The 15,850-nt window shown below is 39.6% G+C and overlaps 1 protein-coding gene across 2 annotated transcripts in view; it reads left to right on the forward strand.

The window, feature by feature from the left end:
• trhde.2 (thyrotropin releasing hormone degrading enzyme, tandem duplicate 2) overlaps positions 1-15,850 on the forward strand; it is a 222,734-nt gene that overhangs the window by 194,731 nt on the left and 12,153 nt on the right. For both annotated transcript variants that reach the window (XM_039600662.1, XM_039600661.1), the window contains exons 14-16: positions 5,848-5,995; positions 6,095-6,198; positions 6,938-7,045. In XM_039600662.1, the coding sequence (XP_039456596.1) occupies positions 5,848-5,995; positions 6,095-6,198; positions 6,938-7,045 (360 nt within the window). The remainder of the gene's footprint in view (positions 1-5,847; positions 5,996-6,094; positions 6,199-6,937; positions 7,046-15,850) is intronic.

The following is a 15,850-nucleotide window of genomic DNA, read 5'->3' on the forward strand; positions in this document are numbered from 1 at the left end:
ATTAGAAGACAAGAATTAGTTTGTTTTTTAACCCGATGAGCTTTTTGTTTTGTTTTTTTTAGTCCTCCCACGAAAACTCTTTTTATGCAACATTTATTTCTTAAGAGTTAAACTTTTTGAGGACAGGAAACACTTTGACACACATCCTGTTGGGAAAGTTTCTCTGAGATACTATTAATCCTCAAAGAAGCCTTCTGCTATATGTAAAACATTAACTGTAGGTCTCACACATTCTTTTTTGAGGCTTAGTCATTTTCCAGACGTGCTTTCTGAGCTCAACATCTGCTTCACGGATTTTCTTGCTCCTTTATTTCAGGAGTAAAGACGTCTAGAAGACACTAAGAGCATTACAGGAACTTTAGAAATTTTTCCAACTTAAAGTGGGCTAGAGACATTTTTTCTTATGAATATGTAGAAAGCAATCATTAGCTCAAAAAACATGTGTATTCTTGCTTCCTTAGTTTTACTCCGATAATACGCAATCAAATCATATACATCATAGTTTCAGGGCTGCATGTGAGTGGATAAAATGCTCTAAAAAACATCAAATGTATTTCATAAAATGTAGCCAAATCACACAACGAACACTTACAGGTGTGGACAGAAGTTTACATCCATCATGGGCATGAATGTCAGGGTAATTTTGGATTTTTAATGGCTTCTTGTAACTGGTTTTCCAGGGTGGGATGATTGCAGAGCATACATTTTTAATGACTTTGAAAAACAACAACTGGATGCACAAGTCTGAATTTATGTTGGATTTTTTCTGATCCACACAGGGTCAGAAGTGTACATACATACTCAGATATATACAGTAGATATACCCTCACTAATATTTGGTTAAATGTATGTTAGCAAGTGGCACCTAGAACAGATTTTTGTTAGCCATCAAGGAGGTTCTGGCATCATTCTGGCTGCGTATTTGACCGTTCTTCTTGGCAGGAATAGTCAAGTTAAGTTTAACTGGTAGGTTCATCGGCACAGATCTGACTTTTAAGCATAGTCAAAAATAGGGTTGAGGTCAGGACTTTGGAAAGGCCATTCCAGAAGCGCAATGTTTTGTTGTGTATTTGTCCTGTTAGAACACCAAACTGTGTCTATCTACCTGTTAATTTTAGGTGAAGTTAAAGGATTCATTAATCTGTCTTGCTACCACCACCATACTGGACAATTAGTCCTGTGTTCTTAGGTTTGAAAGCCTCACGGTGCTCAGTCCATGGAGATGTAAAACGCACTTCACTGTGAACAGTGACGCTGGTGTTCCAGCAGTTTGTAGTTCATGGCAGGCTTCAGCTGCACTTAGTAAAGGATTTAAGTGAGTGTATGTATATATTTGATGCTCCTGATGAGTGTATTCAACCTTCTTCAGACCACAGCTGTATTTTATTTATTTACTTATTGCGAAATGTGCATCACGTTTTGGAAATCAGAAGGGAAAGTACACACTTAAAAATTACTTACATCTTTTATACTGCCTGAAGACTTTTCTCATTATCATTAAATGTCTGATTTAAATAAAGTTCTGTAACATTCCACTTTATATCCATACAGCTCATACATTTATGTGACATAACTAACACAACAACCAATTTAGTGCATCCCTGTGTTTGATCCACAGTATCTCCCTTTGGGCTTTCTCTCATTCATTTGGGACATTACTGGAACAAAATGTGTAATCCATGCATATAGACCAAGAAAACTTATTCCTGCACATCATCTAAGGGAAATTCAGAATCACCCTCTTTATTTTGATAACATGGAAGGCACAGCTTGTGTTGAATCTGCTGTCTGTACTTCATATCCAGTGATGGTGAGCTGAGGTAAAAGAAGGCTGGGTATGTGCAGTTTATAGTACCTCTTCCACAGTCTGATTCCTAGCTCAGGGATTTTTTTCTCCACCTTATCGTGGCATCGACTGATTATTTCGGGGATTGTAGCGCTCGTACTGATCGAAATGAAAGCCAGAAATTATTCAACCATGATAAACTCTTCAGGTCACAAACAAATCAGCTGCCAGGCCATCTAATGATCACTTCTGAGTCACAAAAAACCCACTGAGATCAGTTTTATCGCACTGAAGGCAAAAAAAAAAAAAAGCGGCCAGCTCTGCTCATTTAGCGGACTGAGAAATAGATCTTATTTATAAAGATGTTATTTCAGCCTTTTTCTGAGAGCTGCTTGCTGAATTGATTCTTTAATCTCAGTATTAATTTCAGTCGTGCTGATTCTTCTTCTGCTGCTCACACTACAATTGACCAAAGCCTGAGTAATCCACACAGCGCTAACTACAAACAGGAGGCAGCACGACTGTATGAAGGTGTGTGTGTGTGTGTGTGTGTGTGTGTGTCAGGCTAGTTTAGCAGTAATAAATGCCTCAGTGAGTGTACGCTTAAACAGTGATGGATGTTGCCTCTCTTATATGTGTGTGCACCAGTCCCTCGTTAGCTCTCCACTGAGCCTTGCTAATGGCTAATGGACAAACAATTAACTGGCCCTTAACGATGTTAACGAGTTAATGAGCTCATTAAGACGACAACACGGTGCAACAGAGAGAGAGCGAGGGAGACTGTAACTGAGAGCGAAAATTGAAAATCTATAATCGCTTCACTTCATTTCACAACTACACTAAAATTTAAAGCCCTGCTAGCATTTCCTAGAGGTTCCAGTGTTCATTACAGACACAATACAGACAGGAAAAGAGAAGGTGACTGTTTGTCCTTAGGCTGGTCATGAAAGTCATACAATCAAAACTGTAGAGTCCTTACACAAGAGAGATTAACTAGGTAATCAAAGCTGAAGTCTGCTTACTGAGGTCCTTGTATTCAACCCTGGCAGTTTTATTGAGGATGTAAGCCACTGCATTAGGCAGCATCACCAGCAATATCTAATAATCCTATAACAATCTTGGTATTGTCGACCAGTCGTATCCTCTAAAAGTAACTTTTCCGCACTCCTCCTTAACACCCTTCACTTGGTGTGAAACGCAGCAGGTAGACAGTTGCACATCCACTCTGTTCTGTCTTCACTTATCTTGCAGTAAAATTTTAGCTGGCACCTCAAATTTACCAAACAGATTTAAGCATGCTTATAAGTGATGAGTTCAACCTGCATTCATTTTAATGAGGACGCCCATGTTCAGTTCTAAAGAAGTTTTTCTAAAGAAAACAACCCTTAAGCTCAGTCTTCAGTCTATGAACAATTTTTTTTTTCTCTGATAGGTTTTTTGGTCCAAAGTGCTTATTTATCCTAATATGTAATATTTAAGCAAACAGGAAATCAAGCAGGACCTATCTTACCATGTGGTTGGTAAGTCTTCAGCCAATGAGCATCCAGTTACCTTCAGTTTTTAAGTCTTTTTGTGGTTTTGTGACACATTTCTCAGGTTGAGGGTTCACAAAAGAAGGCCATGAGCCATCAGGGGATTTCGTGGTAGCAACTTCCATCTTATATATACAGTCTGTAATGATTCTCATTATCACTCTGCTCATCTAAATATAAAAAAAAAACAGTAAAGCAAATGTTCCACTTGTGTAATTTTTTGGTTCTATCTTCAGCTGATTTCTTTGTTTTTAGTTTTGTGCAGTTTTCAGTGGGATGTGCAGTTAAACTTTTGTGGGGCTAAAGTTAGTTGAAGCATGTAAGGAGGCCTTTGTGTCATGAATAATCCATTAATCTACATAAGAATGAAATCTCTCTGCCAGATGTGCAAGGTTTACAGTGGTTGGCAGTGAAAAAAACATCTGACCTCATATTAAACTTCATATAAAAGCTGCTGAGGTAGATTTTTTGACCCTTTTATTATTTTGACAGTTGTCACTTTGATGATGGATCACGTGCAGCAGCAGTGACATGTGACACGAGTCTCAGAGCTGATGTGGACTGATAGCTGATGGATGATGTTTAGAAAACACTGACAAATAAACAAATAAGAAAACAGATAAATGGCCAGCTGCTGTTACCATAGTGACTGCCATCTCTCTCTGCCTTCATGTCGAGTCCCGTCAGTGTTTTTGCAGCGTGGTAAACAGGAAGTCTGTGCAGGCTGGATGGATTATGGTAATGTCCCAGAGGCCAGGTGCATGATGGGAATGGAGATGAATGTGTGGAGGCTGGTCGGGTTGGAAATGAGGCAGATTATGGAAATATGATGGTCTGGAATTCAGGCTTTTCTTGGCAGCTCAGAGACTTAGTGAGTCTTATCTCAAACAGATTGACTTTCCGTGGAGTCTGCCCCTGTCATCTTGTCTGTCTGCCTCTGAAAATTAAAAAAAACAGCCTACCAAAAGAATAATATTTCAGTACAAGAACATTCACTTATTTCACCTCCTCTTGTGTAAATGAGTCAGTCACTGTGATTGACATCCTCTGTAAAGGTCACTGTTCGGCGTCAGGCTGGTCTCTCTCACTGAACATCAATAATCAGAATCAAAAACAAAAAAACCTAATATTACTTCTGAGTTCACTTTGTGTCCTCCACCACCCTGCCTCATTAATATTCATGAGCTGTGGGCGTGAGCGAAGGTCAGTGCAGGAAACAGGTGAGGTGCCCACCCCTCACCAAAAAGCATCATGAATGTTAATGAATGCACAAAAGAAGCTCGTTAATATTGATGAGGCAGTGGATGTAACCGGGGCTGCTAAATAGCTCAGGTGGCATTTAGAGGCCATGTTTTTGTTAATGTGTTCCTAAAGTGGTGCTTTTTAGGTTGGGGGTTAAACAATGAGGGTGAAGATCAAATCTTCATTAAATCTATCTTTACATTAGCTCAAGGGTCCTCTGTGTGTCCCGAAAATCCGCAGAAATACTGAAATGAAAGATTCCGTACGGAATGCCAAGTGTGTCAAAAAACAACAAATAATTCATGTCTTAATTCAGTTCCTGGAAATATTCATGATGTGTCCCTGTTAGGGGGAAAGACACAAAAAAATAGCTCAAAAATATGAATAACCAGAGTGAGGAATTGTGTTGGCTGTTTCACTGAGATATTTAAGTCCCCAAAAGTGACCATGAAACAATCCTCCAAAGAATGACAAAGCGTTCTTACCAGACTTTAAAAAGATCTCGATTGTTGTGCGAACATTGTCTCCCTCATAGTCGCTAATGAAGACTAGCTTTTCTTTACTTTTTGCTTAGTCATAGATAGACCTGGATTAGAGTGCAGTAGAAAATACAGCAGAGCTGCTGTTAGAGCTGTTAGCTGGTTTTAGTTCAACTTTCTTCAAAGTGGATCAAACATAATAAAGTCACACGACATGAAAATTTAATCAAACTGTTTGACAGAAGAAAAGTGTTATTTTTAAGACACTCAAGTCTAACATTAGCTGATGTAACTTGTAACCAGCTGCTGCTGTTGTTTCACCAGCTCGTTGTCAGTTTTCTGGAGACGGGAGGATCCCATGTCTAATCTCTTGGCAATAATGAACTGTGACAATGTTGTGAATAAGTAAGCATGTTTATGCACATTTTCATGTGTTAGAGACCTGCCTTCAGTTCAGGAGTTGTCTGTTTTCTTTGTGCTTGCACTTCTGTGATGAAGGGAGCTCTTCTTAGATGATAAAGCACGGTTTAGACACAAGTTAAAATTTGCCTCCTCTGTATGCAAATGCCTATGACTTGTCTTCACCTTTGCCTTTGGTATACTACGTATGTGGCTCAGTCATTCTTATTTTTATTTTAAATTAACTTAACTTAAAAAAAAATGTCTGACTGTGCCTTTAAAGGAAATGTCCTTTCCATTTGTTTCATGTTTTGAGAATTTTAAGAATAACTGTCTCCTCTGTACCAAGATGTTTTTGCCTTACTACTGTTCCCACTACTCACTTTTTATCCACATCATCTCTCCTCAGGGCGGGGTACCTGCCACAGGGTGTTCCTTTGCAGCTGATTGGCTATCTGCCAGAGGAGACGTCCTTCCTTCCATGGCACGCTGCCAGCCGAGCGCTCTACCAGCTGGACAAACTGCTGGACCGCACAGACGAATACAGGCTGTTCAGTGTAAACAACCAATCAGTCACAATCTTAATCGATCAATTAACCACTAACTGCTTCTTGTTAGCAGAATAAACAGTCTCTTATCATTGTGTGTGCTAACAGGACTATGTGCTGAAGCAGGTTGCATCGCGGTACCATCAGATGGGTTGGCCAACGAATGGCCCCGGCACAGAGGGCAACGTCCTGCAAGCATCCTACCAGACTGAGTATGCAGCACACAGACATTCCTGTTGGTGTTATTGCACTAACAACACTCAGTCAGTCAGTGGAAGGCAGTGCCCCTTTAACAACATTTGTTCTTTGACTGAGAAACACTGTCGCATCGTTGAAACAGTAAACAAAACATAGTTCAGCATTATAGCAGCCTGCTTATTCTCTTTCCTGTCACATTGTTGAGCAGAATTATTCATGTCAGATTCTTGGGTTACTTAACTCAAACTAATGAATCAGAAGTCAGCCGCATCTATGTCCAGTCTGGACAGAGGTGAAAGTCATGGTTTAGCTTAGCTTGATGTCTGTTAGCTAGACTGCAAATCATTAATGGTTAAACATGTTGATTTTAGGGGGATTTTTTTGCTGACAATGGAGTTCAGACAAAGTTCAGACCTTCTATGACTCAAACCTGGAAATCTCAGACTATAAATTTAACATACAGAACCACCAGTCACCCTCCATAAAGTTATTAACACCAGTGACTTTTAAAAAATCAGCTACCACTAGCTAGCAAGTATTATGCTGCCATCCAGAATCTCATGCACTCCAAATACAAAATGCAAGAATGCAATTTGAGACATGATAAAAGTTTAAGTATTAGGCTAAACCAGTCTGAAAATTTTCTGGAATAATCTCTGTGCTACATGTGAGTGATGTTCTGTGTCCAGACAAGAACCTATTGTCCATAAGATGTTTCTTTGAGCATTTTTTTTCTTCTCTATGTCTATTCAGGGAGTTGCAGAGAGAGCTTATCATGTTAGCGTGTAGCTTTGGAAACAAACAGTGCCACCGTCAAGCCGTTGCCTACATCTCTGACTGGATCTCCAGCAACAAAAACAGGTACAAATACACCCACAGACTGTTTCATTTAACACTTGTGCCAAAATTGGTGCTACATGTGACACTGGAAGCCATCTATGGATAAAATAGGTGTGTAAAGGACTCATTTTAGGTGGAAGGTGATTATTCAAAAAGCCACCAGTTGTCACGTGTTTGCCTCAAACGATGCAACATGTAGAGATGTCTCAAACTAATGTCAAAAATTAAACTGAGCGAAAAATTTGCGTCGTCCCAAATGTACAGTGATGGAGACTCTGCAGGGAATGCGACTTCTGGTGACATCAGTCTGAGACCAAGTGGAACAGAAATTCATCTGTTGGCAGCTAACATCTGTTCGTTAGTCTCATTCACTGTTTGGGGGGACAAAAGACAAACTTTCCTTCTGTTAAATCTGAACAAAGGATCACTTTTTGAATGAACACATTCAGTGTTTTTAATATTTTCAAAGAGTTACCCAAACTTTTTCATCAGTAAAGATTAAATTTGATGACCTCCCCAGTACCGTTAATGACCTCTCTTGTCTTTTACTGATCCATTTGCTTCTATGCTTTCCTTTTCTCTGTCATTCCTTTTGGCTCCAGCTCTCTTTTTTCAGTCACGTGCTGCTGGGTCCTGCGTTCCCTCTGTGTCCTTAACAAGATCTGCAAAATTAGATTTCAAACTGCAAATTAAATAGAAACAGATGCTGGAGTTCTGCACAGGACAGCAGGGAGCTGATGATAATAGCAGTCGTAAAAAAAACAAAAAAAAACCCCAAAAAGCACAAAATGAAACTGTTTCTGCTCCATCCAGTTAAAAATGTGACTGGATCTAAACAATAGATAAATCCTCGCTAATCTCTGACATGTGCGTTTTTCTGAATAATCACCACGTGCCGCAAAATATTTCTGGATTCACTGCATTTACAGCATGCCCTTTGCATTATCTGTGTTTCTCAGTTTTAGCCTTGTCTTTTAAAAATCAGTTGTTTACAGTAAACCAAATGGCACCCATTTTCCCTCCTCACTACAACGCCACTGTGGCATTTTCTCATATTTTAGAAGCAGTCTGGAAATGCTTCATTCTCTTAGGTGGAAAAGTGCCAGATAAATCTACATTTATGCAGGATTAATCCCTCCAGGGGTGACTTTTTAATATTTCATGCTCTATTCACTGGTTTTTAATCCCATATGGAGATCACATGTATGTGATCTTCCTCCCCATGCCCGGGTATTAATTAAAAACCTGTTTTGAATCAAAATGCTGCAATAATTGCCAGGAGAGAGAGCTCATCTGACCTCATTTCATAGGTACACAAACCTCTTACTGTCTACCAAGTCGCCAAAGAACCACTGAGAGGTAGGGTTAGGACTGGGTTGCATTTTATCCATGTGCTAATGAAGCATCGTTTCAAAGACTAGAAGATGGCACTTTTAAAATCAGTTCTCTTGTGCTATAGTCACAGTAGGGAAAACAGTCACTGGCTGAAGCAAAACCACTGCAAGACTATGAAATAGCTGCCTTGAAAACAGGGACCAGGTCAGCAGCACTCACCAGCCGCAATGTTCAAAATGACTTTGGTGCATCAAGAGGATAAAAAGGCAATATGTCAGAATGACCTCCTGTCAGTGTGTCATTGGAAGGTGTCAAGTTACCAATTGCATGCAATTTTTCTGTCATAGAATATGACACATTAAAATTGCACATTTGTTGTCTTCTAATGCAACTCTGTTGCTGTTTACATACACAGAAATGCATATCAGAAATTAACATTAACTGTTCACAGTAAGAATCCACATTGAACCAGTCAGATTTTAACACATTGAGGCTACAGTTTTAAATCAGACACCCAGAATTTGCAAACTTCCACTGTCTAAGAGTAACTGTAGTCAGTCTGAGTCTGAATGCTAATGTTTGGAGACAGGTTGCCTCCCACTAGGTGACCTGACTGAGCTGTGGTCCAAAGTGGTTACTCAGAGGTAGAGGGTGTTGGAAGCTAAACCAACCAGTTGGTTGCCGCAATTGCTTGCAATCATTCGCCAAAAGATTCTGGGCCATAACCAGGTTTCCATCTCACTTTCACTCTCGTGTGAGTGCATCATTGAATGCATTGCTTAGTTTTCCCCATTAACATTTGGGCATGCCAAAACATACACCAAAGAGTATTTTTGAATCCAATCCTAATGTTTGAGCGTACATACAGAGACAGAGGTTTTTTGTTTTCTAAACTTTACTGTTTTCTTTTTTACACCAACCTTTACTTTCAATTGACCCTACTCACCCTCAACCCGAACTCTAACTCCTTTTTCATGATGTCAGTCCTTTTTATTCTCTGTTCCGACTCTAATTGTGATTGTATAGTTGAAATTTGACATGTAGTCCCAAGCACTTTGTGTAGTCAGTAAGAGTAGAAAAGTGCTGTAGAAATGGAAGTACATTATATTACATTACTATATGAATTAGAACTGACAGTTATCAACTTACTTGCACTTACAACACAAAGCTGAACACGTTCCTACTGATCTGCAGGAAAAAGAAAAGGAAAGAAAATGAACACCTGTTAGAACACTTGTTCATTTTAAAGCTGCCGTTACAGTCCCACAGAAATGTGCCAAGAAAAATATAGCCTTGATATAAATGAACACCTCCATTTCATTCATATATAGTTTTTTGTTGGTTTTTTTTTTCTAAATCACCTGCTGTGATGTGACTCAGGCAAAAAAAATACAAATAATTCTGGTCCAGAACAATGAGCTGCTAATATTGTAGTGCTTACATCCCTCTGGAATATTAATCATGTCCTGTGGGGGTTACTTTGTAAATTAGCCATCTAAATGGCTCAAAAATGATCTGTTTTTAAATGAATCTTATGCTCTTATGCGTCTGCAGCCATCAATGGATTATGTGGTAAAGGTTTCAGGGACAACAATGGACTGCTAGGCCCCCATTAACCCCTGTTACTTCCACTTCTTGCTTTGTGTTTATTATTCTTCTGCCAATTATTTTAGGAATATGCAAACAAAGAATCTGAAACTGAACTAAAATTGTGCTGCAGAGTTTTCAACATCAGCCTTTGTGTCCAACACTTTGCTTCAGACTGAGATTCAGTTTCTTCCTGATGGATTTTCATGAAATATGGTTCAGACATTTATGGTTCTGGGGTTTAATGTCAGGTTGACATTTGCTGTTTCGGGTCAAATATCTCGACTACAGTTAAATGGATTCCCGTGACATTTACACATTCATGTCTCCATGAAGAGGAATTGTCATAACTTCATCATCTGGCCTTTAATCTAGCCCCGGTACGAAGTGAGCGCCAAGCAGTTTGACACATTGGTTAATGATCGAACTCTGGTTAAATGAAAAAAGGTGCATAAATACATATCAGTAACAAGATGCAACCACAGTTCTCTGCATTAAAATAATGCACTGCCCACCCGCCTCTGCCTGAACTTCCAGCTGCATTCTTATACAATGTTCCCTTTAGATGAGAACCAGTACCCATAACTGGACAAAATGGAGTCAGGTTTGGTGTGCCTGACTGTAAATCCCTCCCCAACAAGTCAAATTTTCAATGTGAAAGTGCCAAAAACGGTAGTTATGTTAAGGGCTGGTTTTAAAAGCAGTCAATCCCCATTCTATCCCATTATAATTCCAAACACTAAAACACAAACACTTTATGGAGGCAGTTTGCTAATCTAGCTAACTAGCTGATAATTTAGAAATCAATCCTCTTATCTAAATGTGGTAACTTCCAGATCCAAAAGGTAACATGTGACTAATTTTGATTATTTAGTCTAAAAGGGAGGGTGGCTATGTCCATATTTTATACCCAATAGTCTACAATCTGCTGTAAATATGAATGACTGGGGAATTTGGTCCAACTAGATCCTACTTTCCCAGCTGGTATGATGTAATTACATTTGTTCAAAATGTGACTCTGCTGCATTGTTTTTATCCTCCATGACTATAGTGGAAAAAGAATAATCATAAGCGATAATAAGCTAGCTGCAATGAGAGCTTCACTTGGCTCAGTCTGATTAAAAAATATTCTACCCATTAAATTTCTGATGGTCATCTGTCTGCAGGTCAACAACAGCAGTACTACAGTCCTGTTTTTAATGATCAGACTGAGGTCATGTGTCTTTATTGGGTACTTTAAAAGGTTTTATGAGACTGACAGGGTAATTTTCTAATTTCTATATGATATTTAGACTGGGACGTCAGACATACAGACACATGGGCAGACAGACAGAGCAGATGGTGAAGAGCCATGTTTACCATTGGAGTAGGCGTTTGATCCGGGGGAAAAATATTTCAGGAGAAAGATGGAGCTTTAGGACATAAAACATCCTCTACAAACTGTTAAAACACATCCACACACAAAGGGAGCTCATTAATGGGAGCTAAGCCATCTGGGTGGTTGATTATACGGAGGAAATGCAACATCATGAAGTTATTTTCATTGTGCAGGTGGCAAAATAGATGTAGTAGCAGGAGGACAGCATAGAGTATTACTTAATGTTTTACATGATTAATAACCTGGTAGTGTTATCTGGGTAAACACACTCGATGTCATAAATACACTCGAGTGCGCAGTGTTTGGCAGCTGTCGCCTGAGAAGGACTTTAATGCTACAGTCAGCAGTAATGTGGAAGTTAGCCAACCTGTGTGTGTGTGTGTGTGTGTGTGTGTGTGTGTGTGTGTGTGTGTGTGTGTGTGTGTGTGTGTGTGTGTGTGTGTGTGTGTGTGTGTGTGTGTGTGTGTGTGTGTGTGTGTGTGCTGGAGCTTGTTCTTATGTGGAGCATCTCTAAAATGATTTCCCAGGTCGCTGAATGATGTAATTGTCCCTGCATCACTCACTGTGCTCACACTGAATGCACGCACACGCACGCAGTGTTATCGTCCACGATATTATTTTGCTGCCAGTTGAGCTCACTGTATTGAGATTAAAGTTTGGTTTGCTGACAATTTAGGTTAAGCACACGCACATCTACACACACACACACACACACACACCCATGCACAGACACTTTATAGTATGAAAGAAATGTTCACCTTTTTGGCTTTACTTTAGATGATTCAGGCCAGTAACCAGCTGGAACACGAGGTCTGTGTGTGTGTGTTGGCGTTTAACCCTGTGAGGTCTGAGCTCTCAGACATGGTTGGAAAAGTGTGTCATGATCTCTGAAGGTGACTGCTCACATTCCTTATTTGTATCAGATGCTGTTAGAGTAGCTTTGCATGATTTTCAGATCAAAATGATCTTTATTTTATACCTGACTTTGGTGCAGCCCCTTAGTGCTTTTTCTGTAACATGTCTACCTTTCAAGGGTGCTTCTTTCTGATTGGCTGATCCTTGTGAACAAGAGTCAAACTGACAAGTGCAGTCTGCACTGACAAGCAAGGTTTCCTCTTATCCTAGTACCTTCAGGGTTAACCCAGGATTTTCTGCACCGTGAAAGTGGTTCACTTCAACATGTTGACTTATACTGCAGACCAAACCTACAGCAGGTGTCACCACCTATTAACCTATCAAATCTCCAGAAAATAGCCTCATTAATCCTGAATCCTTCTGTGCAAGTTTTGTCATTAGTGTTTAGAGTCTTTGTTCTTCCTCGATGAGCATCAGTAAAGTTCAGAATGTAAGACAAAACTGTATTCATTTTTCCCCCACTGGCTGCAGACATTTTTTTAAATGTGTTAGTAATAGTATGTGATCCATATCAGGGCACTTGTTTTATTTTATATATTATGTTTTACTTCATTTCACACGTAGCCTAGTCCAAGGCTACATTTGAATTCCGTTTCATGTTTATTCTTCAGCACCGAGGCTGTGGATGAGCAGATAAACCTAAAACTGCAACCTTTTTCACAAAAACATCCTCGTACTGTAATCAGATAGAGAAACCCTCAGATTATCTTAGGGAGTTGATGACCAGTGTCATGTGACCACGTATCCTGATTGCCGATTTTAGGGTGAGTGGATTTAGACACCAGAAAGATACCCGGATATGTTGAACTAACTTTGTGGTGCAGCACCCAGGTTGGCGTGCATGAGATCACTGCAGTTGTGTCTAAAATTCTTCACTTATTCACTTACACACTCTGTGAAACTATATATAGTTAGCTCATCTGCATTATGGGGAAAAATCCAAACACCTGCCAGATAATTTTCTCTGTGCTTTTAACTGACATGCATTTTTCTCATGAGTATCTGTTATTATATTTAGCTTTTTTTTTTCTTTTTCTTTTTTTTTAAAAGTTACATTAAAAGTGATGATGGCATCCAAAACATTTTCCTGGGTCCCATCTTGGACGCTGAGAAATGGCATGAAATGGCATCCTAGTCTCAAGCTGCCACAAAAACAACTTTTCAATTAAAAATAGATGTTGTATTTATTATTCAACAGATTTGCAAACACAGGAGTGTGAATTAGTGTTGAGGTGAGCTAAGGACAAAATAACTAACTAACAAACAAAGCTGTGTGCAGATACAGCCTGAGATAATCTACTAAACACAGCTCCAACATAAGCAGGTCACCGCTGCTCACTCCTTCAAATCATACTTCACAGGTTACAACAAACACTGGAGTGACAGGCTGGGAGATGATGAAGTGAATGATCCTCTGCAGGTGGCAGCCATCTTGGCTCCTTATGTAGGATGTGGTTGTCAGGCTGTAGATTAATTAGCACTCACACTCTAGGACTATGTATACTCTTTCACAAAAGGAAGGAATCGCCATTCACACAAAATATGAAGTTACATTTTCATTTGGCGTTTCTGAGTTACTTCAAGTAAACCGTGTAAGGGACATTAATAGATTTGGACATTGTGGGTGAATTAAAACAGTAAAACAAAGAAGAGTGGGCTAAAAGTCCTCCACAGCAACATGAAAGACTCGTGCCTGGTAAATAAGTCAATAAATCAAGCAGACCAAAAGAATGATATCTTCCTGTCATGCTAATATTTTACCGTCACTTAAAGTTGTGATATAATATTAGTGCTCAAACCAGTGGGATCTTCACACTCTAAGCAGTTCTTCTCTGGGGGATTCTTTCCAGTCGCAGTGTAATTGTCTTTCTCTGTGTGAAGTGAAGTGATCAGGCAGGTGTTCTGACTTCGCCTAATGAGTTTGTGATTTGTTTTTGTCTCTTCAGAGGTGTGTCGGTGTAATTGCTCCCCTGGAAATAAAACTTACACTTAAGTTTCACTCAGCATTGTCTTTTCCATTCCAGGGAGTTGTCAGAGTTTTAATTTGGCATTTTAAGAGAAAAATGCATGACGAGAAATAAAGAAAAGAATAATGGGTTTTCTTTAACGTTAGAGGCTAGCATAGGCAGTCCTGTGAAATCTAACTGGAACTTAGATGAATCTATTCAAGGTTTCTTTCAAATGTTCATCAGAGTTTTTTTGTTTTCAGTTCAGCACAGTAATGAGTAAATCTGATCTGACATACAGTAAATAAACATGACCCCCCCCCCCAAACCTGGTGCAGAAGGGTCTTAGACTTTCTCGTCTGAATTTGACCTTCGGACTAGTCTTATTGAAATCTTGTGAGACCAGGTTCTCCTCATGCAGAAATAATCTTTCAGTAGGCATAGATCTAAAGTTTAAAATAGATAAATAAATTATTAGGGAAGCGCTTCAAGGAGAACAGAGACGAGCACAGGTGTTACATCGCATATGACCTTCCACATTCTGAAGTTTATTCTTTCACAGAGATTTTCCTTTGTGCACTTTCCTACAGCTACTCTCTGCTCCATACAGAGGAACACAGTGAAGTTATTCCGAACTAGACAACAAGCAGTCAGGTTGTCCTTGAGGTCTCCACAGAGGCAGAACAGAACACGGTCAGGTTATCATCCCCCACAAAGGCTCCACTGGGCCCAGCTCCTCAAAATAGTGAGAACTTGCCAAATAGAGAGGTCATCTCTAAAAAAATATGCACTGTATATACTCACCAGACACTTTATTAGGAACACCTTGCTAATACCAGGTTTTACCTCCTTTTGCTTTGAGAGCTGCTGTAACTCTTTGTCCTACAAAGATAACATTTGATGACTTCCTCTCTACCTTTAATGAAGAGTTTTGACAACTAAGTATATCAATACAGATTTGTTTTTTGACAACCATTAGAATGGTTTCTGGGTAGCTACATAGACAGACCACCATCACCAATCTCTGATTCACACTCAGTAGATAAGCAGACCTGAAATATGACAGAAGCCGCTCAGTTTAGACAAGAACTTCAGGGGATGTCCTTGTAAGCTTTAAAGAGGTAAAGAGTTTATTCTTGATGGCACAGATTTAACAAGGTTCTGGAAACATACCTCAGGGATTTTGGTCCATATTGACATGAAACCATCATGCTGCACTTCCATCGTCTTCCACCACATCCAAAGGCTTTCTGTTGGAATGGTGACTGTGGAGGTGATTTCAGGACAGTGAACTTGTTGGCATGTTCAAGAAACCAGTTTGAGATGATTTGATGGTTGCACTGTGCTCATAAAGGTCAGCAAAAGTACTCAGGTAAAGTAGGCTGTGAGGTTCAAATGATGCTCAGTTGCTACTGCGGGGCCCAAAGAGCACCAGGAAAATATCCCCATAACCTTTACACCAGCACCAGCACCGTTGATACAAGGTAGGATGGATTCATGCACTCGTGTTGTTTATACCATCAAAATGTAGCAAAATTTCGGACGAAATCAGACCCGGCAACATTTTTCTAATCTTCTTTTGTTGAAACTGTGTGAATTGTAGCCTCAGGTTTCTGTTCTTAGTAGACAGGAGGTACATCCAGTGTGGTGAAGAGACATATGATA

The sequence above is a fragment of the Oreochromis aureus genome, linkage group 17, assembly GCF_013358895.1.
Source record: "Oreochromis aureus strain Israel breed Guangdong linkage group 17, ZZ_aureus, whole genome shotgun sequence".
Taxonomy (NCBI): domain Eukaryota; kingdom Metazoa; phylum Chordata; class Actinopteri; order Cichliformes; family Cichlidae; genus Oreochromis; species Oreochromis aureus.